This window comes from Empidonax traillii, unplaced genomic scaffold (assembly GCF_003031625.1).
Source record: "Empidonax traillii isolate 1590-97213 ecotype Southwest subspecies unplaced genomic scaffold, ASM303162v1 scaffold3:size4013460, whole genome shotgun sequence".
NCBI lineage: Eukaryota > Metazoa > Chordata > Aves > Passeriformes > Tyrannidae > Empidonax > Empidonax traillii.
In genome coordinates this window covers 1,320,602-1,346,466 of record NW_020955196.1, presented here as the reverse complement: position 1 = coordinate 1,346,466, position 25,865 = coordinate 1,320,602, and the positions used below count along the sequence as shown (strand labels likewise).

Genomic DNA, 25,865 nt, shown 5'->3' with positions numbered 1-25,865 from the left:
TGCATTGTGCTGGCATTGCAAGAAAGATAACTGTATGAAGAAAAACCCTTTATATGTAAGCTGGTTAACTGAGAAACATCTGAGAACAAGCAAAACTACTGGTGATCTCCCTGGAAGTAATACAGAAAGTTTTCCCTACCCTTAAACAAGATAAGCTAAACCTTGGTGTTTTCTTCACCAAGCCAGACAATTCTGTCTTGCCTCAGTAGTCTCTTTCTTCCACTTGTGATCATTCTTCACTCTCCTGGACTCTTCTCCATTCTGCCCATGGCTTTCTAGGAAACTAATATCCAGCATGGATCTGAACAAAGCACCATTTCATGTGCTTAACAAGTAACATTCCTGAATATATATATATATCAGGGTTTCTTTGTTTATATATATACATACACCATAATCTATCTATTTATCTATTTATCTATCTGTCTATCTGTCTGTCTATCTATCTATTATACCTGTTCCATGAAGGATGAGATTGCTGAGTAATATTCACAGCATTATCCACTAACTCTTTTTCTTCAGTACTGCTAGCCAGCAGGTGGTAAGTATGAGGTGCTAAGAATCCTTTTTTTGAAGACACCATGGTGGTGCATATATTCTTGCTTTTGTTCTCCAGCCACTTTTACAACCTGTTAGCTTCCTCTAGGCAAGGAACCTACAGACAACAATGTGACCTACAGAACAACGCCAATGAGAAATCAGGTCTACCTTCTTCTCACTGGAACCTCCTCCAGCTCAGCCAAAAGGATGATCCATGCCACAAGCTCTGGACGTGTTGCTTTATTTTGATGAGTTCACTAGTGCCACAGCAGCTCAGGGAAGCACGTAGTCTGACACCACTTTGTACCTGATCTTTATGGACCTTAGCACCATTCCATCAGCCACAGACGACTTGCTCACAGTCACATGGTCAGTGTTATCCACTCCAGTGCAAATAGGATTTATTTTACGGAGGAGCATGTGTTTTCAAAGTAATGCAGACCAAAGAGTGCTTTTGTTTTTCTAGTATGTTTCAGCACAAAGAGCGATTTGCTCTAAAACCTCCCAGACCAAGAAGTAGTAGAAACTGTAGCTGTAGGTACTTGGACCAACAAAATACCACTGTTCTTTACACCTGCCTTTCAGGACTGCTTTTGTGGGTTGTGAGTTCTCAGGCAAGGAAGGATGGTATAGTGCTGTCCCAAGAGACAGGGGTCAAATGTAGAGGGGAATTCCCCCACTGCTCTCAGATTTGTGGCAGAGTTGTAAAAAGAAACTCCTACCAGATTTCTCCAGTTCAGCAGGGTTTTCTATATGCTCCTTCTCAGCCATGGAATAATCTTTAAAACACGTCTTGTCTTCAGAATTATGAATTATGATACTGTTTTGAAAGCCCTCACAAAAATTAATGTAAAGGCTTGTCTGTATTGTAAACTTTATTGATTCTGGAACAAGTCCTCTGGAACATACATTCTGTCCCATGAATTGCTGAGAAATTCACAGAGGAGAAGGTCTATGACACATTGGTCTCATCAAAACCTTTGATCAGCATTGTAAGCAATGTCACACATGATAAGGACAAAAATACTCATCAACCACTTCAATTCTATGATTTTTTTCTCTGAAAATTGGAAGGCTGATAAGTGAAAGCATGAGAAGTATGAACAGGTCTCTGTTTACAGATGAGTTTCAGACACCCTGTATGGATTGCAGTCTAAATTTTGTACATTTTGAAACTTCAGCAATAACAACTGTACATTTAGCACAAGGAACAGATACTTCTCAGTGTCTTACTGATACAGGGACACAATTCTTTAAGGCGTTACATTTTGACTATTATTTATTTTATTTTTTAAAAATTGGAGATTTTTTTTTTCCTGGCTAGTTAGACGTTACTTCCTTTACCAGAACAATTTAGTAAGTCCTCAATGATGCTGGAATGAGTTTATGAATTTTCCTAATTCAGCAGTTATCCCTACCATAAGTAGGGATTAAGATGAAGCTTTAAATGCTGACTCAGCCTTCTGCTGGAGTCTATTTCTCTAACATGCAGCAAGTGCTTGCATATTCTTATATTTATTAAGAACAAACACATGACTAACAACTAAGCCTTACTTTTTATGTCTTTGTAGGTTGCGATTCAAAAGAGATAAGGGATTAACTCTCAAATACTATTTGCACAGAGCTGCCAGAACTGGCCAACATATTCAAGATAGCAATTTTGTACCAAAGCCAGGGTATGAGACAATCCCTGTGTTGCAGTTACGATAAATTTAGTGACACCTTGGATGCCAACTGCTTGCTTTATGCTTCAAACGGGAAATAGTTGGATGACTGGGGGATCCTAAAAACCCCATGGTTCTCAGCATAAGTTTTTTCCAAGGACCTGACGCTGGCGAAGGGCAGAGCTGTTCCACGAGAGGTTAGCCAAGAGGGAGTATGTGCGTGCTGGTGTACCCTTTTTCCTCTGGGAAGCCCGCTGGGACAGACCAGCCATTCCGATGCTGGCACCCATCTGGTTAATGGCCAGAGGCTCGCCTTTAGTACCGCTCCCGCTCCGAGTAATCCCAGCTCCACACCCGCTCCTGATGCTGCCACAGAGAGACTGCAGTGGTGCGACTGCAGCGAGCGCGGCGGGCTCTCAGCCCCCCTCCTCTCGCTGTAAGTTACACGGCAACCTGGCTTACAATTTCTGTCTGCGATATTCAGCCCCTTAACGGGGGTCTCCTCAGCCATTACTTGCCCAGGTTATTTCCCTGTACTGCAGTGCAGCTTGCAATTCTGCATGGCAAAGGAACATGGCTGAAGCAGAGGAGTTGTCAGTGTCCCCAAAAGGCTGGAAAGCACCTTTCATTTAGTCATGTGCTGGTAAAATGAAGGCTTTCTTTCAAGGTATGTAATTTTTAAAAATCTGAGCGCATCTCTGCTGTCCCAAATCTCCATCTGATTGCCGGTGACTGCTATTATTAGGAACTGCAGAGGGGATGAGCCCCACCCTGCTGACTGTTGTCTGTGGATCCTGACAAATTATGCTGGCAGCTCAAATTAAAACAGTGTGAGCACTGCCTAAATCAACAACCTGAGCTTTGAATCGTCTGGAAAGGGCAGAAACTCATAGATGAGAGCAGGTCCGTCTCCTTCCAAAAAGAGCTCCCCAGACTGCATTGGTTGCTGGCCTTTTTTTTTGTGCACAGAGAGCATTTGTTTTTACTGGCGAAGAGGAAGAAAGCTTTACACGCCTCCAGCATCTAACCTTGTTGGAAGTCAGCTAAGTAACAAAAAGCATCTGTGTGTCAAGAGAGCTACACAGGTCTGGTGTGCAACTGCCAAAAGGCCATACCCATTTAACTGCCACAGGGCTTACTGGGTGATGTTGTTAACCCTTGCACCCCTGTGGCTTTCTCAAATCAGAATTTGCACTACAAAACATTTTTCTGTGCTGGAGAAGTTAGGGCCAGAGGCAGGTGCAGCATCCCTCTGGTTCTAAGTACTGTTCCTGAAAGGCAACCTCAGACCACTGCCTCAGCACACACAGGCTCACCTCGTGCTCATGTGCCGTTCAAGAGAGAGCCATGTAATGATTAATAATTTACTACACTTGCATAGTCCATATCTTACTATACATTTCCCAAGTCCAGTGCATTTTCCCAGATGCATCACATCTTGCTTGTGATGATACTTTGCAATAATTCAGCTTATGAAAGAATGCACTTCATTCTGTGTATGAATAAAAATGTATTTGTAAAGTGGGTAAGGAGTTAGATACAAGGAGTGATCCCTGAAAGAGCAAAAGCGCTCAAGGAAAGGCTTCCAGACCCATCCCATCCTCAACCCAGCTACCCAGCAATCCATTACTTTTAGCATGGCATGTAAATCCCAAAGTCTAACCTCTGACTTCAGATGAACATCTGCCCCATTGATACCACAACATGTGGCATCTGTCCTTAAACTTACACACCAGGCTAGGGCTTTACAATAATTTCCAAAAATTTAAATCTTTCATGATTTTATTTTACCACAGACTAAACAACAACAACAACAAAATCACAAACCCTTTTCACCTATTTTCAACTTCTTTTTCAACACATAATTTGAAAGGCACAAACCAGAATCTAGTATCTCAGCTTCTTGTCTGTGCTCAAGAGATGTTGGTGATGTGTTAAGCGGCAGGAATGTGCTGTGGAAACAATTCTAAATTTAAACAGTTGAGTTTGGGTAAGTCTGGAAACTGTCTAGAAATTTCTCAGGAGTAAGTTGGTTTCTGGTTTCTATTTGTACCTACTTTTCACTGATACTTTGACAGAAATATTTTTCATCATATTTGTACTTCTCTTGCTGTCATGTAACATTCCCAAAGCAAAAATACTGATAAATTTTGGGACAGTAATTTTAGTTTTCAGACATTATAGGCATTTTTCTTTGACTTTTGGCTTAAATGGGCAAAGGCTATAACATTTCTCATACTGTGCATGAACTCCTAGTGTTTTATGTGCTTCAGAAGTAAAGTTGTGCTTGCACGGGTTTCATTGTGCAAGGTCTGACATGAAGCTGACTCATGGTATTGCTGCAGTCCAGGGTAGTGCTGCAGATCTGTGTGCAGATCTCTTCATCCTTTACAGCAATGCAAACATAACACTTCCTCACCCGCAGCTGATTTCATGTCATGCTCACAATATAGATCTCATTTAGATTTAGTTTTTGCTAATCCCTAGTTTACACATACTAAACCCATCCCTAGAAATATTTACAGCAGGATGTAGACCCTTCCTAACTCCACCAGGTGTTCCTCACCATAGAGTACTCTGGAAATATGTTAATGTTTCACTAGCCCTCAAGTCTTTTACTCAGAATGTAAAAGGAATGACAGCTACATTAGAATTTTTTCTTTTTCAGGTATTTGGATGTTGGGACCACTGAGGAATGAAATGGCAGAATGACTGCAATTAATCAGAGCCACAAATATTGCAAATACTGCAAATAACATAATGAGGTAAAAATGGGAATGGAAAATTGGATTAAACTATGCAGCAGTAATATTCAAATCAGCTTCATGATGAATTGCTATGGGGGCTTTCTTCAGTGCCAAAACTTCCAGATTTGGTTACTCCAGGAATGTGTTTGAGTACACAGGATGGCTGCACTGCATCAGGCCATCTAGCCCACGCTCCATTCCAGTACAGTGCCTAAAGAAGAACCAGGAGCTTGGCAAATACATGTTGAACTTCTCTGCCAGCGTCTAGTAATCTGCAATGCAAAAATTGCTTCTAATGACAAAGTCCTTCCTGGATTCCATTTCCATAAGCATGCCTGGTTTGTCCTCATGCCCAAGTGCACTCTTCAGCATCTACCACATCCCAGAGAGTGGGGCTCTAGAGCTTATGAACTCATTACAGAAAGAATGTTTTTTTGGGTTTGTTTTGTCCACAACTGCTACTCTCCTTAGATACCTACTAATTTTCTGCCAAAACGTGTGAGTAATATTTACTTATCCTCTCTCTCTATAACACTCATGACTTCTGCAGATTCTTCTCACTCACCTATTTTCCAAGCAGCCTACCCTTTCCATATTTTGCTGCCTTTTTTCTTCTTCCTGCAGGCTTTAAGTCTGAAGGCACTAAACTCAGACAGATTTGATCCCAACTTTAAGGACAGAAACATTACTTTCTAAATGAAGGAATTGGAAACTAGTGTCATCACAGCAATAGTAAACTGCTGATTAAGTGGATTTGCCACATCTAACTGAGTGATCCTCAGCACTGGAGTTTCTAATTTTCATGAATGAAGTTCTCTGGAAGTATTCACAAAAATTGTAGAGTAGTATTACAGTAAAATGACACTGGGTATGTGGTCTACTGGTCATGAGTTTTCATATTGCAGAGTAATAGACAGTAGTGGGGTTGGGGCAGGGGGCAGAAGAGATACTGGCTTTTCTGTCAGTAAATTTTTTGAAATCCAGGCACAGCACATGATACTCATGGCACTGCATTTCAACCCAGAAACGCAGAATGCTGAGCTTACCAGCAATTGCAATTGCTATACCAGTACTGTCTTTCCTAAAGGTAATTATATTACTATTCTCAAAGACCTATTGAGAAATTAGTGCAATGCTACATGTAAACATGAATGCACGTGTCTCCCTATTGGGACGACTCTAAAATCTTACCTGGTATAGGCTTAACTGGTGTGGAACTAATCTCTTATGCAGCGCAAGAATCCCCCTCCTCACCGCTGCTGAATTACCAACCCCTATTAGTTATGAAAGGCAGCGCTGCTCAAAGTGTAGAGCCCTCTTCTGCAGTACTAGGGTGGTACTGCCTTAAATTTGGATGCACAGACCTGCACTGGCTTAACACCAGCTGTATACAGGTGTGGAGGACTACTTTAAATGCAAGACTCTATTTACCAAGTAACCATCTTGCCCTCTTCACTCCTCCAGCACTCTTTACTTTACCTGCACACCCGCAGTTTTCATTTCCATCAAGGTACAAATAGAGAACACCTTCAAGCCTTGAAAACCTGCTTCCTATAAGCTTTCCCCTGCCTTTGCTGTCAAGGAACACCAGTCTCCCTCATTAACAGCAACTTTTTGAGACCTGTCAGAAAGCTAGTCCTTAATCCATCTAAGGCAGACCACACTGATACAGGAGGGGGCTATTTTTAAACAACAGTGTCCTGCCTAAGTCAATCTCCTGATGACATTTGAGTATGATCCAGCACAAGAAATTCATCATGTCATAGAAAAAGCAGGAATGGTCTTTGACAGAAGTATCTTTGATGTGGCTACTTGTATGTCAGTGATTACTTTTCTTTAATTGAGGTACTGGTTCTCTGAGCTGGGCACTAGTAAGCAGTGACCATCATTATTGTTGGTTTTATCTGCTAAGGAATCAGTATAGTACCTCTCCACTTGAAACCCTAGGCTGGACATCTCTTGAACCTGGAAACCTTCTCCCAACTCCTGTGCTGGTTGTTGCTTTATTTGATGGTTTCTCCTCAGTGCTGTCCCTCAATAATTGCCTTTAATTCACCTCATGTATAGATAGTGCATGTTCACTGCATCATATGTGCATCTGTACCCCAGATGCACCAATACAGACGCAACAATCCCACTTCTCAGATTTATGACTATTAGATAAGCGATGGAAAATATTTACGTTTCATAAACGCTTGCCTGTGTTTAGATCACTATCTCTGCAGTAAGAGAGAATGGGCCATATAATAAATTGTGGAGCCCTGTAGTTTATTTATCTCAAATGAGATAAATTAGCTCAAGTGTCCCCATCAAGCCTGTTTCCTCTAGGACTATTTGCATTCCAAACTTCTAAGCAACTCGCAGCAGGCATATTTTCTAAAGCCAAAAATTGTTTCCTTTTTCACCCAAATTTTTACCCATCAATCCACTTCAGGAAAAGAACAGATGCAAACACTAAGTGTTCTATATAAGAATAGGCCCAGAGAGAAGAGGGCTTCAGACTTCCTCTTTTAACCTCTCCTTTGCCTCCTGATGGCATCTTCCCACAGCATTAGGAGTGGGCCCTACTTGCTTCCACTGGTGGTAGAGCAGCAGATGGATGCTGTGGTGATTTAGGGTCGGGCCCAAGCAGATGTTAAGAGCAGTGTCTCATGGCACAAAAATTCACCCATATCTGTAGCACGCATGATACCCAAGTGGGGAGATGTGATGTGGTCTCTGCTCAAGGAAGGGTCAGAAAACCAGTTGCTCCTGGTCATCATAGGATCTCTCCAGGACACAGAGTTTATGTTTCCCTCCCAAGCAGAGAGAACTGGTTTCTCTTTTCAGTAGTTGTCTCACATCTCCTTACTTCTCAAACCAGATTTGCACAATGCTTTGTCTTGCTACGGTCAGTGTGTGCATTACAGAGACTTCAGAAAGATTTGGAAATCACAGCTTAAGCATGTCAATAGCAATAAATTCATATACACTTGAAGCTTCTCTGTTTTTAAAATCACACATTCTATTTTTTAAGACTATTTTGGTATTTATTGCCCTGATAAACCATAGCATCCAAGTACTGCTTAATGTTGCATGCATCCCTAACAACTCTCTAGGACAAGGGCAAAGTCCATTATTCAGATTTTACAGATAGAAGATGAATGCACAGAGAGGCTTGCTGCAGAGTACTGGCAGAGTACTTGCTGCAGACAAAACAAGTGGCTAACTCACGTTCACTGAGGTTTATATTAATGTCCTAACAGTAAACTCCTTCTTTTCCTCTTTCTTTGACACTTGCCTTTGTGCCAGAGAGGCATATATTAAAACTGTGATAAGTCAGAGTAACAAAATCAAGTACAAAATAAAACTCTTCAAAAGCAGCTTTCTGGTATAAAAATTTTTATTGCCATGTTTAGATTTGTTTTGCTTAAATATTCAGTTGATGCATACTTAAAATTTACTTTGCACATCTGCCTTGCAATTTCATTTGCCGTGGTGATTATGGAAGACAATGTACAGGCAAGAGTGTAGACAACCCAGTGGTAAGTGGATTTCTTCCTATAAGTCTAGTATGCAACCAGAGCGATCAAAGAATGCTGGAGTAAGCTTCTGCTCATCTCAGTGAGATACTGCATCTCGTTAAAACAGAGGAAACACCTAGTTGAACTGAAATGCCATGTCTTTCTTCTTCTGAGAAAGGCCATACGACATTTGAGGACTGACCTTCGTTTAGCTGACTGGTGGCAGAAGAGAAATGCCTAACTTGTGTCACGTCACTCATTCTGATGGAGCAAAGCTTATGCTAGAAATAAACTTCTCTGCATTGTAACAAGCATGTGCAGCAGCCCAAGCACAGGAGAAAAGTTACCCAACAAGCTTATATGGAAAACCTGTTGCTCTGCAGAATGGTAGGCAAACAAGTCAGTTCAGGAACCCATATTAAAGCTTAAAATAAGGCTGAATATTTTTGATGCTGAAGTAAAATAATTTCAATTTAATTAACTGCACACATTGCTACACAGTGTTCTTTTTATTGCCAGAAATAGAAACCAAAAGGAAATACATATAGAAAATGAAGATCCAGATTCTCAAGGTCTTCTCTTATACCAGCATAAACTTACTGTAAAAGCTGCAATACACTAAGTGATAATTCTAAATCCATAATGGCCTCATTGGTGTGAAATGTAAAACACTAAGAAGCAGAGCACTTTATCTATTTTGGCGAAAGGTTTAAGGATACCACGTGGAAATGGGTGTGGCTTGGTGTTCTGTTATATAGCACTCAAAAGAAACAACAATAATGTAAAGCTTTTTTTTTTTTTTAATGATGTGGAGACAGAAGTTTTTTAGAGCTATGCACAGCAGCAATGCATGGAACAGCACTGCAGTACAGTTCAGCCATAAAGGGGTCCCAAATCCCAATTAGAGGTGAGGCTTCCTTCTGGGGGAACATTCCTGGTGTTTCCATTTGGAGATATGTCAGTGCCTATTCTGACAGAAAACAGTGACCCATCTTAAAAATATGCATCTACTTTTTTCTACCTGAAAATTAAATGGTTGTAGCTTCCCCCCTCCCGATATGAAAAAATATCATTTGCTCTTTCACAGGAAGTATTTTAGAGAGGAAAAAAACCCCACAAACTATTAGTTTTAAATCTGGTTATTTTAAATCTCCATGGAACTATTAGAAGAATAGTAGACATCAAGCAAATAGCTTGGAACAGCAGCAGCAGCAGCAACAGCAGAAACAGCAGCAGCAGAAATAGCAGCAGGAGTAGCAGCAGCCATTCCTCTTACACTACAAAGGAAATCTGTAACCTGTGCTAGCTATAGAAAAATGTAGCATCTGTTGATCACTGGGGGGACCCGGGAAGGGAATGTGAAACCCATGCGGGCTTTGCCATCTTCAGTTTCCCTTCAGACCTCCAGGTGCGCAGTCCCCGGCACGGACCGTGCCATCCGTCTGGGACTGGCACAGCTGCATCCACATCTCTGCCATGGGGAAGAAGAAGAGCTGGGTGTCACTCTAACAAGGGCAGGCTGTATGGGGCTGTCAGACTGGCAGCGCCCACAGAAACACAGGCCTTTTGACATGGTGCCTGTGATATGCTACAAGATGAGCTGGCAATTTCTGCGGGCCAGGATGACGGTAGATTCTGAACACCCAGGCCCAATCCTCATCAGGTATCAGTGCCCACATTTCTCAGAGGTCTGCACCACCTGATCTCATGGCGCACTCCAGAGTACTGTACTAAATCTGAAAACAAAAGTTAAAACTAAAATGGGGCTAAATTCTGCCTAGATTTTGTCCCTGGCAGGATGCAACTAAGAAGAGAATTTGTCTGAAGGCACGTGCTCAGCTAGGGCGCTGAGGTGACAGTTTAACTAGTAGATCAAATAATTACACAATTTTGATAATGCAGTGTCCGTGTTTGATTGTCTTAAAATTAATAATATCACAATTATTTTCTACAGTAAAAGCCACCCTTCAGCAGATCCTTTTGCTTAACTTCTTAATCAGCTCAGCAAAAGCTCACACTGTGAGAAAATACATTTTCAGCAGAGTACTGATTTTCTCCCGCAATCTCCCTTCCTCCCCATTTACTCCTTCTTTTCTTCTCCATCATCAATCTTTTAAGCATGCCACTGTGCATTCCCATTTTTCTTTCTGCACGTGTCAGCTCAACGCTGCTCCTCAGAGCCCTCTTTCTCCGCCAAATCCCGCAAAGCAGACGTTAACCACTCATTTACCGAACAGGGAACTCCACACACAACTTCTCAAAAGCCAGGCTCTCCGGGTGCTTCCCAGCCACTGCGCTGGAATACCGCCTTCCCTCCACAACCCCAGGCTATGGACAAAAGAGCAAGTAAAATGAAACTGACTTACTGCGATGGCTTGGAGCCTTTCCTTGTGCAACTCTGCTTCCGCCATCCTGGAGAGAAGGACACGGGAGGAGAGAGAGGGCGACGGGTGGGGGAAAAAAACAGGAGGAACGAAAAGGCGAGCAAAACCAAAACGGAGCACACACTGCGGTCACCGGGTGGGAACTGGAGTAATTGCAAAGAAAGCCGAGCTCCTGTGTAGCAGTCAGACACTTTTGGAGGCACTGCAGCCTGGCTCACGGTAAGATCATTTTAGTCACTGGACCAGTGCCTGCCTCGCTGCCTGTCTCCCAGCTGTATTGCTAAGTGCATTTCATCAATGCTTCTGTGTGCTGGTGCTGTCACACAAACCATGTATGCACTCTCCAAGCAGCTGAGCAGAGGGATAGCTCGCATGGCTATAATTTTTTGCGTTGACGTCTCAGCTCATTTGCTCCTCCTATGGGGTGCTGGGTCACAACAGGAGCTCGACATCAGTAGCGTGCACAGTAATCCAAACCTGGCTGACTGCAGCAGAGGAGGCAGACAGCTGTGCCACAGCATGTCCTCAGCGAGCAGCACAGCGGGGAGGGAAGGACGGTGGCACATGGCGCAGTGAGAGGGAGCTGCGGCAGGCAGGCAGGCAGGCAGGCAGGCAGGCAGGCAGGCGGTGGCTGCAGCCCCAGGCTAAAGCAGGTTTGGCGAAGGGAAAGGACAGGGTGGCAGCAGGAGGGAGAACATGGACTCTGGGGGAACCGCACAGCCGGCTGTGAGTGCAGCGGTAACACGGCACTCGGCAAAAGACTTCTGCTCCGGGGCAGCCCTTAAGAGAAGCAACGAAGAGCATGTGTATGGAAAGGAAGACGTAAGGTGTCCACACACCCTGCATTGAACGTGCATTGCAGGTTAAAGCACTGCACTGACATCAGATATTCAAAAGTGACAAAGCTGTGTACGCAAACAACCTGACTGAAGACCCCGGTGTTACACATAGAGGAGGAGGCAGGTGAGGAAGGAAGGGCGTGTCTGAGCCAGTATCATGAGAGTAACGCTTGATTTCAACGGTGGCTTTAGTTTTGCATATAACCTTCTCACATTTTTATTTTTATTTCTATGATCTTCCATTTGCTTTCTTTTCTTCTAGACAGCAAAGAAGGCCCCCACTCTCTCCCAGTCCAGTCCTATAGGGTGCTGCTGCACAGATGAGATGGGGCTGGCACAGCGGAGGGGTGCCTCTGAGCCAGGGCAGCCACTCCAATGGATGGAGGGCTGGTGAGGGCTAACTGTGGCATCCTGGAGTTGTCCTGCCATGAGGAGCAGAAGTGCATTTTGCAGCATATAAATTTGATGTAACAACCTCATGCTGATAAAGACAGGAAAACTCCATCATTTTGGAGAAAAGCAGTCTGGAAGTCACCCTGCTTCCCATGTGCCTGCCCTTTCAAGTGCTACCCATCCTGGCATTTTACCTTTACACATCACAGTCTTCTCTCCCAGACATTCTCCACCTCCATCCCACTTCCAGCTCCAGGCTGCTTTTCAGCACTGTTTTTTCAAGTGTTTTCACCTCCTGGTCCTGTTTCCCTTACTGGTGCACAGCCTCCTTGTCTTGTGACAGGATGTCAAAGTGACTTCTTGCTTAGCTTTACCTCTGCAAAAAAAGTCCTTTGTTGTACAGAAAACTCAGAGAACATTATATAATTCCAGTAGTCTCTGTGGCCAAAAGGCAAGGTTTTATTGCCGTATCCCAAGTGAGGCAGTTTCTGTAAGTGGGTGTTGGGCTCACGGCTAAGCAAAATGCAGAAATTGCAGCAAGATACTGGGACACTCTTTCAGTCTTCCAACTTTAAACAATTTGTTGCACAGCATTTGTCTTGTAGTTTATTCGGTCCCTGTCAGCTTATTATTTTTCTTCAAAACATCTTTTTTTTTTTTCTTTCTGTTTTCCACTACCATTTTAAAGGTCCATGCATTGCTACTTGTATTACTACAGCTGGTTTTGAAATATCCCATCACACAGGACCCAGACATGTGCTCTGAGAACATATATGGGCAACTCCTACTAAGGCTTGATAGCTATGCAATTAAGTCCCTTCAATACCCTTCTCATGTTTTGCTGCTAAGCCTTGCCCAGGGGAGGAATTCTGCTACAGTCTATATCCGACAAAGACAAGGGTTATGCCCCAGTGCTTACTGGAGCTGGAATGGGCAGCATATTCACTCCACGACCTGTAGTCACATTACATGCTGCCAAAGTGGTGTGTGATATGCATCACATTAGGCCATCCCCTCTTTCCCTCCGTATGACATCCACTCAGGAAAGCATTTAAACATATATTTGAGCAATGTAGTTGTATATAAAAATGGATGTGAGCATCTCAATTATGACACAAAACCTTGCAACAGTTCGTGAAGTACAGTAACAGCAGCTGAGCTGGACACTGTATTAGCCCCATGTTTATCCTCTCTCCAGTTTAACTGCAGTGCTTGTTACCAGAATGGATAAGCAGGCTGCATCCTAGTGAATGCTGCAGCGTTCCTGGTCCCAGTGAAACATTATGCGGGGCTGTGCACCCACCCCTTCCAGTTTGGTTTTCCAAGGAAACATGAATCAGCTGTGCTGTAGTAGTCCACTCTGCTGGCTCTTTATGACTGTACAGGAATGACAGAGAGTGCATCAGTAGCAGACTAGTTTCTTGCTGTTGACTAGCAATGAGAAAAGGCTGAAAGTCAGGTAATAGTAATAGCCTCTGGTTTCCCTATAGTGTTTTTCTCTCGTATGGCTTGAAGCCTGGGATTCAGTGAAGTGGAAATTCTTTACCTAGGTAGTTCACAGAGCATACCCAGGTGAAATGACCTCTATGAGGTGACTCACTACACCATGAAGAAGACCATAGGGGACAACCCCTATGGACATTTAAAACAACCAGTCCATTTTTACACATTTTTTCATCCATCTTGGTTAAGATTTTTGTTTCCAGTATGTTTTGCTATGTCGTTAAGGAACTTTAATTTTAAAAAGTTGTTTAAGGTCTATAGGTTTTTTTAGTTTGTTTTGTTTTACTTTTAGGGCAGGAGAGCAGGGTGATATTTCCAAATCTTGAAGATACTGGGAAAACAAGAGAGGATGGAGTGTGTAGGGAGGAACAAGAAGATTCTAGAAGAGTAGGTGAGAGAAAAGTATTTTAATATTTCAGTAACTAAAAATTAAGAAGATAGGAAAAATGTTCTCCATTATTTTTTCAAATATCAGTTAAAAAGCCATTAATAATGTGTGAATTCCATCCCATTTTTCCATGCAAAACAGATTTTTATTTTCATTTCTTTGGAAAAGAGTGTAAGAAACAATCTGTAGTCCCTGTTCAATGCTGGAGAAGATGCTGAAAGCACTCTAAGATATGTGTAGCCCCAACTTTAAATGAGACAGCTTAGTTATAAGGTAGAAATCAGGTTCTTGTCCTTGCCATGGAGCTGAGCTAGATTAGGAAAGGTTTTATTTAAATCACCTGTGTTTGTTTTTTGACAAGCCAACCAGGTTGTTTTTTTGCCATTACCTTGCGTACTATTAGAACCCTTGTGCATGATGCCCGGCATCTTGTCCTTAGGAAACCTTTGGCTTCCCATCCTCCTGGCTGTTGGTAGAGCTGATTCAGTCTAAGAAACCAGACTTTGTCATGAAGACTGCATAAGGAAGGCACACATATACACATGAAGGTCAGGATTAGCACTTCAGCCATAGCAAATGCATCAACATATTCGTGTGGTGACAAGTTAGTGGTTGGATCCTGGCAGTGGCTGTCAAGAAAACACAGAGGAGGAGGGAAAATAGGGTCACATTTGCATTTCAGATTGTTTGAGAGGAGATACTTCTGGCTCTTAAAATTACCACATGCCAACACTCTGCAGACATTGCTTTTGCATCCTTAATATTGTCAAGCATTCCTGCCTAGGCCTGTTGGAACCATAGCTATTTTCATGTGAGTTGAAATTCTGAGGTTTGATTAACGTACTCTTTATCTTCCTTACCAGATTCTGGCTATATTAAAATAGGCCAGGAATTAAAAGTTCATCTAAACTTTTAGATTCCTGAGCTCATCACCCATGCTCATTTTTTGTACTCTCTCAAACACCATGCTTCATACAACATAGCCCTTGAAATTTTTGGCAGTGGCACTGCCTGACATTTTCAGGAGAGGCTACTCCATTTGCAGTTTTAATTGCAGCTCTTAGCTTCACTGGACAAAAGTCTCTTCCTGTTCTCTCTCCTGTACCCAGGCTGCTTGCTGGTGAAGTACAGTGTCCACAACATCAGGGATTGTGCTTGGACCTCTTGGAAGCTCACAGTGTGAATTGCACCTGAGGGACCCCCATCCCAGTGAGACGTCATCCCAGGACAGTTATCCTTATCCTGCTGGGACATGTTAATCCAGTAAGTGGTGGCTGCATGATGGGGGCTGTGTGTCCAAGTCCTTCACAGTCTGTGTTGCTGGTGGTGAGGGTGCCCAATCTATTGTCACTCATGCAATGGTGAAGGTGAGAAGTGGCTGAACACCCAAACATGTACCCTCACCCCTCTGCTGTGGGGTGGCAGATGCTACCACCAGTACACTTCCTTCATTCTCCACTCCTCCTTGCATGGGTTTTCATGGGCACAGTCCCTGGGCAGTCTGGGTTGGTGGGACAACCAGGCTGTGCAACAGGACAAAGAAAGACTAGAAAATCTGCCCTCTATCTCCCACAGCATTTCACACCTGGAAAATGCAGGTAGTGAAACCATAAAGCATATGACTAAGTGGAACAGGAGGGCACTGGCAATCTAGACCTCTGATATCAATTCTATAAGTGTAGAAGATCATGGTTTCTTTATAGCTAAAAACCCTTCACATCAAACTTGGTGTAACTGAAGTTTTCTCTTCTCCCCTTTTTCTGTGGTTTTTATTTTGTTTTGTTTTGTTTTGTTTTTCTGTTTGCTCCTTGCTATCAAGACATGGAGTTGAAGCATGCACAGCAGGAGATGGCATTGTTTAAGAAATAAAAAGCTAGAGCACAGGACTTTGTTGTAAACCTTCCCAAGACAGCAGGCTTATGAATAGGTAAGCCATAATTTATTAATAAGAAGTGCGGTCTATTACATTTTTCCATGTTTGCTTGGTTTCATTCTACAGCCATGGGGCAGTTGCACTGAGAAGTCCTCTGACTAGAGGGGTCTCCACACAGTCGTGACGGCTGCAGGACACCTCCTCTGAACAGACCACAGATACTGTGTGTGGTGCAGGCCCTCAGGAGACTCCACAGACCAGAAATCTCCAGGCCAAATGATGTCTGTTGTCCACAAACAGTTGCTTGTAGGTGATTCAGCTGGGATAAGGGACAAGAAGCAATTGTTCTCCTGAGATCTGTAGTCCTGCCAGCTCCACTACCGTGCTAAAACAGCCTCATGTTAGCCTAAGAGTTATTTAGCTTGCAGTAACTTGTCAGTTAGTAATGTCCTTGGCAGTAACTAATGAAACAAGCCCCAGAGCACCCCCTGCCAAAGCCTCCAGTAAAGCTGGAGATGCTTTTTGCAGTGACTTTCCTTGAAGCAGGGACGAAAAAATTATGTAGGCACTTCACATTTCTGCCAGGCTAGTCTCCTAATAAGTTGGGCTTATTTGAAGCTTTCCAGGTGAAGAAAGCAGCCTGTCTCCTCTTGGAATTTCGGTGTTGGCTGCTAGCTCCACCGCTCGCTTACCCAGCTACAGGAGACTAGCCTGGCTCCTGGGGAGCAGAGTGGGATTGGATGACCTGCAGAGGAGAAGTATAAGGCAGCCTTCCCCAAATTCCTCTAGTCTCTCTGAAATTACACAAAAAGAAAATCTTGTCTTGTCCTTGCCTTCCTCTTTCTCTTCTCCATGCCTCCCTTGACACTCAAGATCCGCCTGGGGCAGAAAGGGGTGATGAGAGGAAGTAATACTCCCAGTGCTACACTGCAGGACAGGGATACAACTGCAAACAAAACAACTCTTCACTAAAAAGGGAAATTTTGTTGAATTTAAATTCTATCAATGTAATGATGCCACCAAAATAGGTCTCTGCCTTTCTTAGCTGTGCATCTCTCTATAGCTGTTAATGAGCAGAGAATCATGTGCACCCAAGGACTTGTGCTATTTACCCCATCTGAAACATTTTGTGGCATTGAGTTTCATTGTTCCTGACAACTCGAATGCTGATACAGAAGAGACTCTTGCCTCTTCAGCCCCTCAAAACTGGCTTGGCTATTCATTCTGCCAAAAAAAAAGAGAGGAAAAAGTGTACATTTTTTCATTTTGGATTTAAAAACTAGAGCTTTGTTCTTGTAGGTTCTGGCGTTTCCCTCTCCTTTTTTTTTTTTTTTTTTTTCCAAACAACACAGATTGCAGCAGGAAAGTTGCTTTTAGGAGTATTTATTTCTGTTCTTGTGCCTGCTGATCATTCTCCACATGTAGTACATAGCTGAAATGATATTCCCTTAAAAACCACAAAAATATTTACTGCTGAGTTTGGGCTAGTACACTGGATTTTACTTCAAAAGTGAGATAGTAAAGAAAATAAATAAGTTGTCTGCAACCCAACTGAAGAAAGCTATTAGAAAGGTGAATATAAATTACTGTTTTAGAACATAGCTGAGGCCAGAATCCGAATGTTTCTTTTTTACTACTGCTGTGATCACTGAGTAACCTTTGTTTTTGTTCCCCCATATATGATCAAAAGGTTACTTAATACCTACTGTTTAAACATCCTTGCAACATCAGATCCTTTATACCATTCCTCAGGGTCCTCAAAGAGGGACTATGGGATTGGCATTGGAGTTGCAATGCCAAAAAAATAATGAGGAATCCGCTCCAGTGTACAAAGGCAGTTTTTGTTAATGACAAGCTTTCAGCTAGGTTGAATGGCCAAGAAATTTATGATAACATTACCTTCCTCCTTAGCGGAGGGGCTCTCCAGAGGTGTGTTCAGCTTGTCTGCATCAAGGCTATAATGTAATGATGGGCATTTAAATCAGCCCACCTCAACTCCATCACATTATAGAAATGAAAGAAAAATTTGACTTCATCTCTGTGATAAAGAGGAGTTAAATCCATCCATTCAAATAAATAGTCTTACAGTAATTTGAAAGACTGAATCAGGTCAGTCAGGTCCACTTATCACAGTCCGTCTTCTGAAATCCTCCAGAGGCCTATCATGGATCCTTTGAGCCACTAGTCAGTGGTGCCAGCCGAACAAGTTACATCTTTTTAGACAGTATCCCATTTATGGTCCTCTGACCTGACAAAAACTTTGGCATAGAAATCATCTCCTGGCCATTCGGCCTCCGCTTCAGATAGTGGCAGTCACATACAAGAGACAAAAATAACTAAATAGCTTGCTACTTTCTGGACACATGCTGGAAGTTTAATATGAATTTTGGACCAGTCTATGTTATGTCCAAATTGGCATATCCAACCTCCCTTGTTATCTAAGGAATTCATTAGGCTTTTCACAGCCTGAGGCAGCCAACGAAGTGCCAAGACTTTACCTTGAACCAGTGTAACACGGGTATGTGTTATGCAAAGACACTGCATTGCATATGTGCAAGTGATTTCTTCCAAGGATCTTAATGCTGTTTCTTTTCAGTGGTCACACTTCCAGTGTTCAAATCACAGGCACACAAACAGATTGTGATGTCCCTTTCAGGGGGAAGGTATCCCCACTAGTTCCTTGCTCAGGGTCTCTGCAAGAGACTAGTACTACAAACAGCAGATGGTGAAAAAAGCTTAATCAGAATTCCTGAGGAAAATGCAAGTTCCACTGACTTCCTGCTCATGTCCCTCTAATGGTATTATTTTATACTTTGACATTTTAAGGTACAAATTGGAGAACTGTTTTACATTGTATTGCATACAAAATACAAGCTTCACTCTATGGCATTACCATTAAACTGGAATCTGTAGTGCGCAGCTAATTAGGAAATCATCTTTATGTCTTGCACCTCTAATGTACAAAAGCCTTGTTTGGTATGTACCCTTCAGAAGAGACAGTATTCATTAAACCTAGTAGGCAGCAGTTCCTAGGATGAAATTTAATGCTGATTTACAAAGCAGTCTTAATGATTGACATTGTCTTCTACTGATTCTAGTGGAAAACTATTCTTAATCTTCTAGACTGATTTGAAATTCCCTGTCAACATGTCTACATTTTAAGTTTCTGCATATATTCCAATTTTGAAACCCAAAAGAGAATACAATACACAATTGTTTCAAAACTAAGCAACCAACCTTTTAAATAAAGATATTTGGGAAGAGGCTGAATGCTTTGAACTCTGAAAACTTCCAGTTACGTCTTAATTTAGTACTTAACCAGGCTTTTTATCTTTCTTCAACTTATGAAGAAAGATATGTTTCTTGTGCTAGGGAATACCAACATGTGGAGCAAGGCTGTGAGTATCCTCAACCTCATGATAAATTCAGGCCTCTCCTCATGTAGTTACATTAGTTACTGCTGGGTGTGCAGGAATGAAAACAAAGAGGCTCCCTATGAGGCTGACTGGTTTACAATAGGCACATACAATGATAGAGCCGTCTGTAGCTATCTGCTTTATGTACTTGTTCATCATACCTTAAAATAATAGTAATCGTATAGCAGGGCCCTCTTCACAAAGGGAGAAGAAAAAGGCAAGTCAGGTTGTTAATTTAAAAATATAAGACTTTTTTCCTTGAATTATCCTAGTGAAGAACTAGAGTCTTGCAGATATCTCCCAGGAAGTTTGATCAATTTAGTGAATTGAAAAAATCCCTCACTAGAGGCCTGCTTCTGCTACAGACCACTGTTTACATCACAACAGTCTATGACTCTTTCATTAGGGTGGTGGAGGAGCTTTGCTTTGCTTATGAAATTGTAAGGAGAGAGATACAGCTACTGGAAACAGTGCATCTCCTCTTCATGATGTTACCCAACATGATTTTCTATTCTTTGCTCATAGAAAAGAAAAATCATCTTCCTTTTTCTGTGTTTTTCCTTGATTTCTTTAGATGATTGATTTATTTGATCTACTGATGTTATGGGCCATATAGCATTTGCAGTTTGGGCACCCAGCAAAAGTGTGGAGAGAGTGGCTACATCAGATTTATTTAGGCAAATTACTGTTCTCCACATTTTAGGCTGTTCCATTAGTGGAAAAGATACATTTTAAAGATTGATGAAATACTTCCAGTTGAGATTTGGAAAAAGACAAAAGGTCTTCTTGATTCTAGTGCCCAAGGAGTCACACAGTGTGGTTTTGCAGCTGTTTCAGGACACTTAGAATATGTGTAAACCTACCTACATATGTCTACAGCAGATGTCAATATGGTATCTGGTGTTTGATGGCAATGAGGTGACAAGAACCCTAGACGTGTCTGTTTAAACCAGCATCTTCAATGGATCTTCTACATGACAAATTACTAATTTCTAAGCCTGTCTTCTTTTCTTCATGTTCTTTTAATATGAACTCTTCAGTACTGGGACTGCATGCTGTGTGGCTGCTGGGAAAGGATGATGATTAGTTAAAACTGCATCTGGCACTGCAATAGCCTCACCTATCAAAAAAAAGTGCTAATATTTAGTGTTTAAGGAGTATCACTAATGGCAATATAATGATAGTTTATCAAATCTAGCTTACACACAAGATACGCCTGAAATTTAATGAGATATAATGAACTTCTCAAAATATTTAAATTTTTTTCTAAAGTTAAGATACACCCTGAGAAAAGTACTTTACACTGTTTTTTACTTTCATGTGGAGTGCATTTTTTATGGGAATATAAATTTGCAAGTGAAGTGATGTATTTTTATTTTTGGTTAAAAAATTATTTGAAATCCTTTTTATTAGCTTTGCCTGGGAGTTCACAATCACAGCTTGATGAAGAACTCTAGATTTGATTTCCCTTTCAAAATGCATTGGTTTTAAATGACATTACACTTGTTATCAATTTAAGTTTCCAGTCCTCTACTGACTGATTGATAGTTCTATCAGTAGTATATTGTGGCAAGGAGTTCCACAAATTAGCTCCCCAAAAAATGCTTCTTTTTAAGACCTATTTTTTTCTCAGTTTCACAGCACCTGTTATCCAGCTATCAGAGTTTTGATTTAATATTCTAGTCTGCCTATCTCATCTCATGATGAAAGTGTACCAGCTGTGAAATTTTATAGTGGGAATCATTCCTGCAATCAATCTGGGCACAGTTTTCCCGAGCACCACAAAACCCCCACTACTGCAGATGAAAAGTGTTGCTCACAATCTTCTGGAGTGAGGCAGAGAGGAAAAAAGACACAAAACAAAAGGAACATTCCTCATATTTTGAAGAGAAATAAGGAATGTAGTGAGAAAAATGAGTTAAAAACTTAAAAATGGCAGGAAAAAACAGAGGTTGCCTTTAGATTGGAGATCTGGAATGAATTGTCAAATTAAAATGATGTTACAGGGGAAGCAGAACAAGTATTTTAGTTTGTTGTTTTTGTGTTAAAAATTCCACAATAAGTATTATCTTGGGTTTTGTTTGCCTTGACTGAATTGCGTTTCAGTAGTTAAAATGCCAGAGAGTCCAATGCATAGCTGCAAGTAGGAAGCTGAAAAAACCATTCAACTGTGCCCACATCAGAGAGGACAATAAGTAAAAGTTGATTCAAGTTTTTAAAAGTTGATTTAGTTTGTTTTGGAGGTCAGCAGATGCAGCTTAAATTAATATATGGATGTACCCACCGGCGTAAGGAGTTCCATATGCAACTTAGGCAGTTTCTTTTCCTGTTGTTGCAAAGTCTAACTCTGGGCAAATTAAAGTCCATGGATACTGTCGTTATTGCAGTTTTAACGCTTAATTAAGTTGTGATCTTTTGGCTCTGGATAAAGCACAGTGTGACGACAAACACTGGCTATGAGTGTGTGATCCCTTAGTATCTTTTGCCCTCAGACCAGGTTACAATTCAGAGCCTTTGAAGAGATTACTTGCAAGTGGTAGTCCCACTGAAGTCACACAACCCTCTGTCTGCGGGGCCTGTTTTGCGTGATTTGCTCCATACAGCCTGGATTTACTCAACTGCTGAGTCTGGGTAGTAGAACATGCTACTGTTTGTAGGTTTTGAAATGTGGAAGGTTTTGCTGGATGAAGAGAAGGCTTAAGTAGTCAGGTTTGCCTGCAGGAGGTGGGATATCCCTCTGACACAGGATTGGGGTACAGGAGGTCCAAGGTCTGTTCCTGCCTGTTTTGCCCCGCTGTGTCTCTCCCACATAGGGCTGTTTTTCAGCTCCAAACACTTGCAAAGCCCAGTGAGGTTTCTGCCAATGGGCAGCCTGGCCAAACCACAATGGGAATGTTGATGGGAACTGCAGAAGCTGAGAGTACTCCTGAATTTCCACAAGTGGATGTTTCCCATGGCTTAGAACTCAACCAGATTTTAGAGTGGATATTTTAAGTCAAAGCAAAGCATATTCAGCTTTCAGTGGTTAGCATTCCTCACTTCAATACTTCACCCTAATCTGCTGATGTTTCAGAGCTGCTAAAATAAGACATACACAAACTGAGAAAAAAAAACCCAACTAAATGTTTCTACTGCTTTGATATGGGGTTGCTGCTACCTTTGCAGCTACAGAGCGGAATGAATTGAGAGTAACTTTTAACTCATGACTACCAGCTTCACTAGCAGATAGATGTCTCCGAAAAACAGCAGATCCCATTCCTTGCCACTGAAGAATGTAAGTGGTAGACCACCAATCTTACCAGGGCACTACAGATATAACCAAAATCTATGTAAAACACAAAAATATCTCAATGCATTCGAAGCAATTCAGTCTTTGCAATAAGGACATGCACACAGGCAGAGTTAAACTTTTGCACTTCCCACCCTTTAGCCTGAACCCCAATTTTTATGCTGCCCATCAGGACAGGAGTTAGAAGGGCAGTGGGTCAAAGCAGACAGGACTAACGTGGCTCTCTGAGCAGAGAAAACTGTTGCTGTGATCTGTTACCAACAGGCTGACACTTGGAGGGGCTGTCATGCGCTTGTGCTGGAGTTAAAAGGCCTTATAAGGCAAAGCCTGAACAAACTGTTAAGCAGTCTGAAGTGTTCCTCGGTGCTGAAAAACCTCCAGGGAATGCACAACATACCCCTGGCAAAGATTACAGCATATTTCACAGCAAGCTCATAGAGTAACAAAGCAGATATTGTATCTTTGAATTTCAGGCTCTGCAGGCTAGTCTCAGCAAGAAAATTAAGATCAGGTCCCCTTCTTGGATTCATTTTACTGCAGTGGGGCAAGCTAAGTGTCATTCATTAAATCTGTCTTTAAGATTTCATAAAGTTACACATCAGGTTCTCTTCTGGAAATAAGCTCTCTACAGCAGAATACTTATTTGGAGATCTCTGTATGCTGATGGCTGGACAAACCAGATCTGTGGTAGTAGTCAGTATCAACGACAAAACGAGCAGATGTTGCTCCTGAAATCTTGACAGTAACCCAGTCTTGCTTTGGCACCCTCCAGCTCACTGGAGGTCGTGAGGTGTGAGGAATTCCAATGCCTTCTCTTTTCCTGCCATAGTTCAGGTGGAGTTGAGGCACAGCTGCCTTGCACCCTCTTCACAGGCCTGCAGGAAGAGTGTTGCATGTTTACATGGAACAGGGTTATCATCAGTAGCACAGAGTGTAGTATTGTTTAAGTTATCCGTCAGTGACTTGGATGAAGGGGCAGAGGCCTCCTTAGCAAATTTCCTGATGACACAAAGCTGGGAGGAGTGGTCAATACCCCAGCTCAAAGCCTTGTTCTTTCACTATGTGCCCTTGTAAAAAGTTCCTCTCCAGCTTTCTTGCAGGTTCCTTTCAGGTACTGAAAAAACACAGTAACGTCAAATAAGATCACCCTTCTTGAGAAAGGGGGAGCCTTCTCCGGACTGAACAACCTTGAGTGGATGAGGGGACTGGAGCAACTCTTATCAGAAAAAGCTGAGGTAGCTGGGCTTGCTTAGCCTGGAGAGGTCTAAGAGGAGATCTAGAGAACGTTTGTAAGTATCTGAAGGGACAGTGTGAAGAGGGTGGAGTCAGGCTGTTAGTGGTTGCAAGCAATAGCACATGAGACAATGGGAAGAAATTGATGCACAGGAAGTTCCACCTGAACGTGAGGAAAAATTTCTTTACTGTATGAGTGACTGATTACTGGAACAAATTTTCCATGGAGGTTTTGAAGCCTCCCTCACTAGAGGCATTAAAGAACTGTCTGGATGAAATCCATGTTCCATGACCCTGCTTGAGCAGGAAGGTTGAACCAGAAGATGCACTGTGATCTCTTCTAGCCTTACCAGTTTTTTGATGCTGTGATACTTTGAGGTTCTCACTCACTTACAAAGCAGTGAACTGTACCAGAAAGATAGGAACCATCTGTACCCCTATAAACCACATCAAACTGCTGCCAGTCTAACACCTCATGCTCACACACAGTTTCTCTGATCTCTTCTCTGCTGGTTCTGCTATTTGCATTCTCTTACTCAAATCTGTATACTGTTCAAGCCCCTTCCTTGTTATTTCCTGATGTTTTAAAATAAATCCTTTCCAATTCCCTTTTCTGTTTCTACCCAACTGCCTGTTTACATTATGTGGGTGCTGACCTAAGAATTACATGGGCATCCAGGGCAAAAAGCATATTTAGTCACTTCTCCAAAGTAAATATGGTTGTTCAGAGCACTGCTATTAATTACAAAAGTAACAGAAATTTGTGAATGCCAGTGTGGAATGACTTTCAAAAAGCAAGATCATTGAACTGAGATTTGTCTTCTTCACCCTAAAAGGAAGCTGCATGGAGGTAGTCTTGCTACAGCTGAAGGAGAGCAGACTGGGCATCTGTTGGATATCCACTGGCTCCCTCCTCATACACTATATAATAGATTGTTATGGTTTAGGAATGGTACTCCTCAATTTATTTCTCTCACTGAGACTCCAAACCACACTGCTGCTGGCTTGCTTCCCTCTTCCACTCTGTCTTCCTGTTCCAGTGGGATGGATTTGAGAACTGCAGGCACAAAAGGTGAAAATAGCAGGGTGATATGAGAACAATTTACTGAAAAGAGCAACAGAATAAGAAAACAAACAATAACAGCAACAATAAAAAATAATTAATAAATTTTGTAATAACAGAAGCTGTAAGACAAAGAAACAATTTACACAGAAAATTCTCGACAAATACAAACCAGCTCTTTCCCACCATGCTTTCTTACGAGCGGAAAAGTAAGCCTTTCCCCTTGAAAGTTAGAGAGAGTCCCTTTCCCCCACCCCTGGAAATGATGTGAGGTGGTATTGAATAACATTAGGGTCTGGTCATGCCCCCTTCCAACTACTGTAAAAAATTAACCCTGTCCTCGCCAAAGCTAGGACATGGATATCCATGTGAGAACGGTTTGCCAGCACATTTATCATTTGCAGTTGTTACCTTGTTCGTGGATGCCAAAGATAGGACTGGAAGTTCTTCGTCCATGGCTATAATTCACTTCTGTCCCAAGATAAATTCAGACACACTGCAAGTGATACACACATTGTCATGGATGCAAAAGATGTATCCATACATCTTCGTGACATCATACCAACCTTCTTCATCAGAAGGAAGACTTGTCCTGCCTAAGTTTCAGCAGGGCACTGGATAGTGTAACTCAGTCCCCAAAAAGTAATATGGAAATCAGCAGCCAGCTAAAGTGACTGGAGCTGAATGAGGAGCGATAGCACATTAGTCATCTACAGATAACAATTGACAGTGACTGAAGAGGGGTAAAAAATGCCATTTTTCCAGTAACCATAACAAAACCAAAACACTGTAAGTATTCAACTTTTCAGCAAATTGGTTTTGACTGTTTTGTGCATGGCTTTCTAAAAATGGAGAGATAATTGAACGGGAAGGCACTTCCATAAAGACAGAGCATTAAATGAGTATTTCAGAAAATCACATTTGAAATCCATCAGCACAAGGGCATTCTCATTGAAGACACATGACCTCTAGGAAATGCCTTCTCTAAACTACTGAATAGCAGCAGCTGGTGACCGGAAAAAGCAAATTG

The 25,865-nt window shown here is 42.0% G+C and overlaps 1 protein-coding gene across 1 annotated transcript in view; it reads right to left on the bottom strand.

Moving 5' to 3' along the window:
* Window positions 1-11,444, bottom strand: part of LOC114068478 — a 92,456-nt gene extending 81,012 nt beyond the window's left edge. The window contains exon 1 of the mRNA XM_027904639.1: window positions 10,821-11,444. Coding sequence (XP_027760440.1) covers window positions 10,821-10,865 — 45 coding nt within the window. The 5' untranslated portion in view covers window positions 10,866-11,444. The remainder of the gene's footprint in view (window positions 1-10,820) is intronic.
* Between the last annotated feature and the right edge of the window lie 14,421 nt (window positions 11,445-25,865).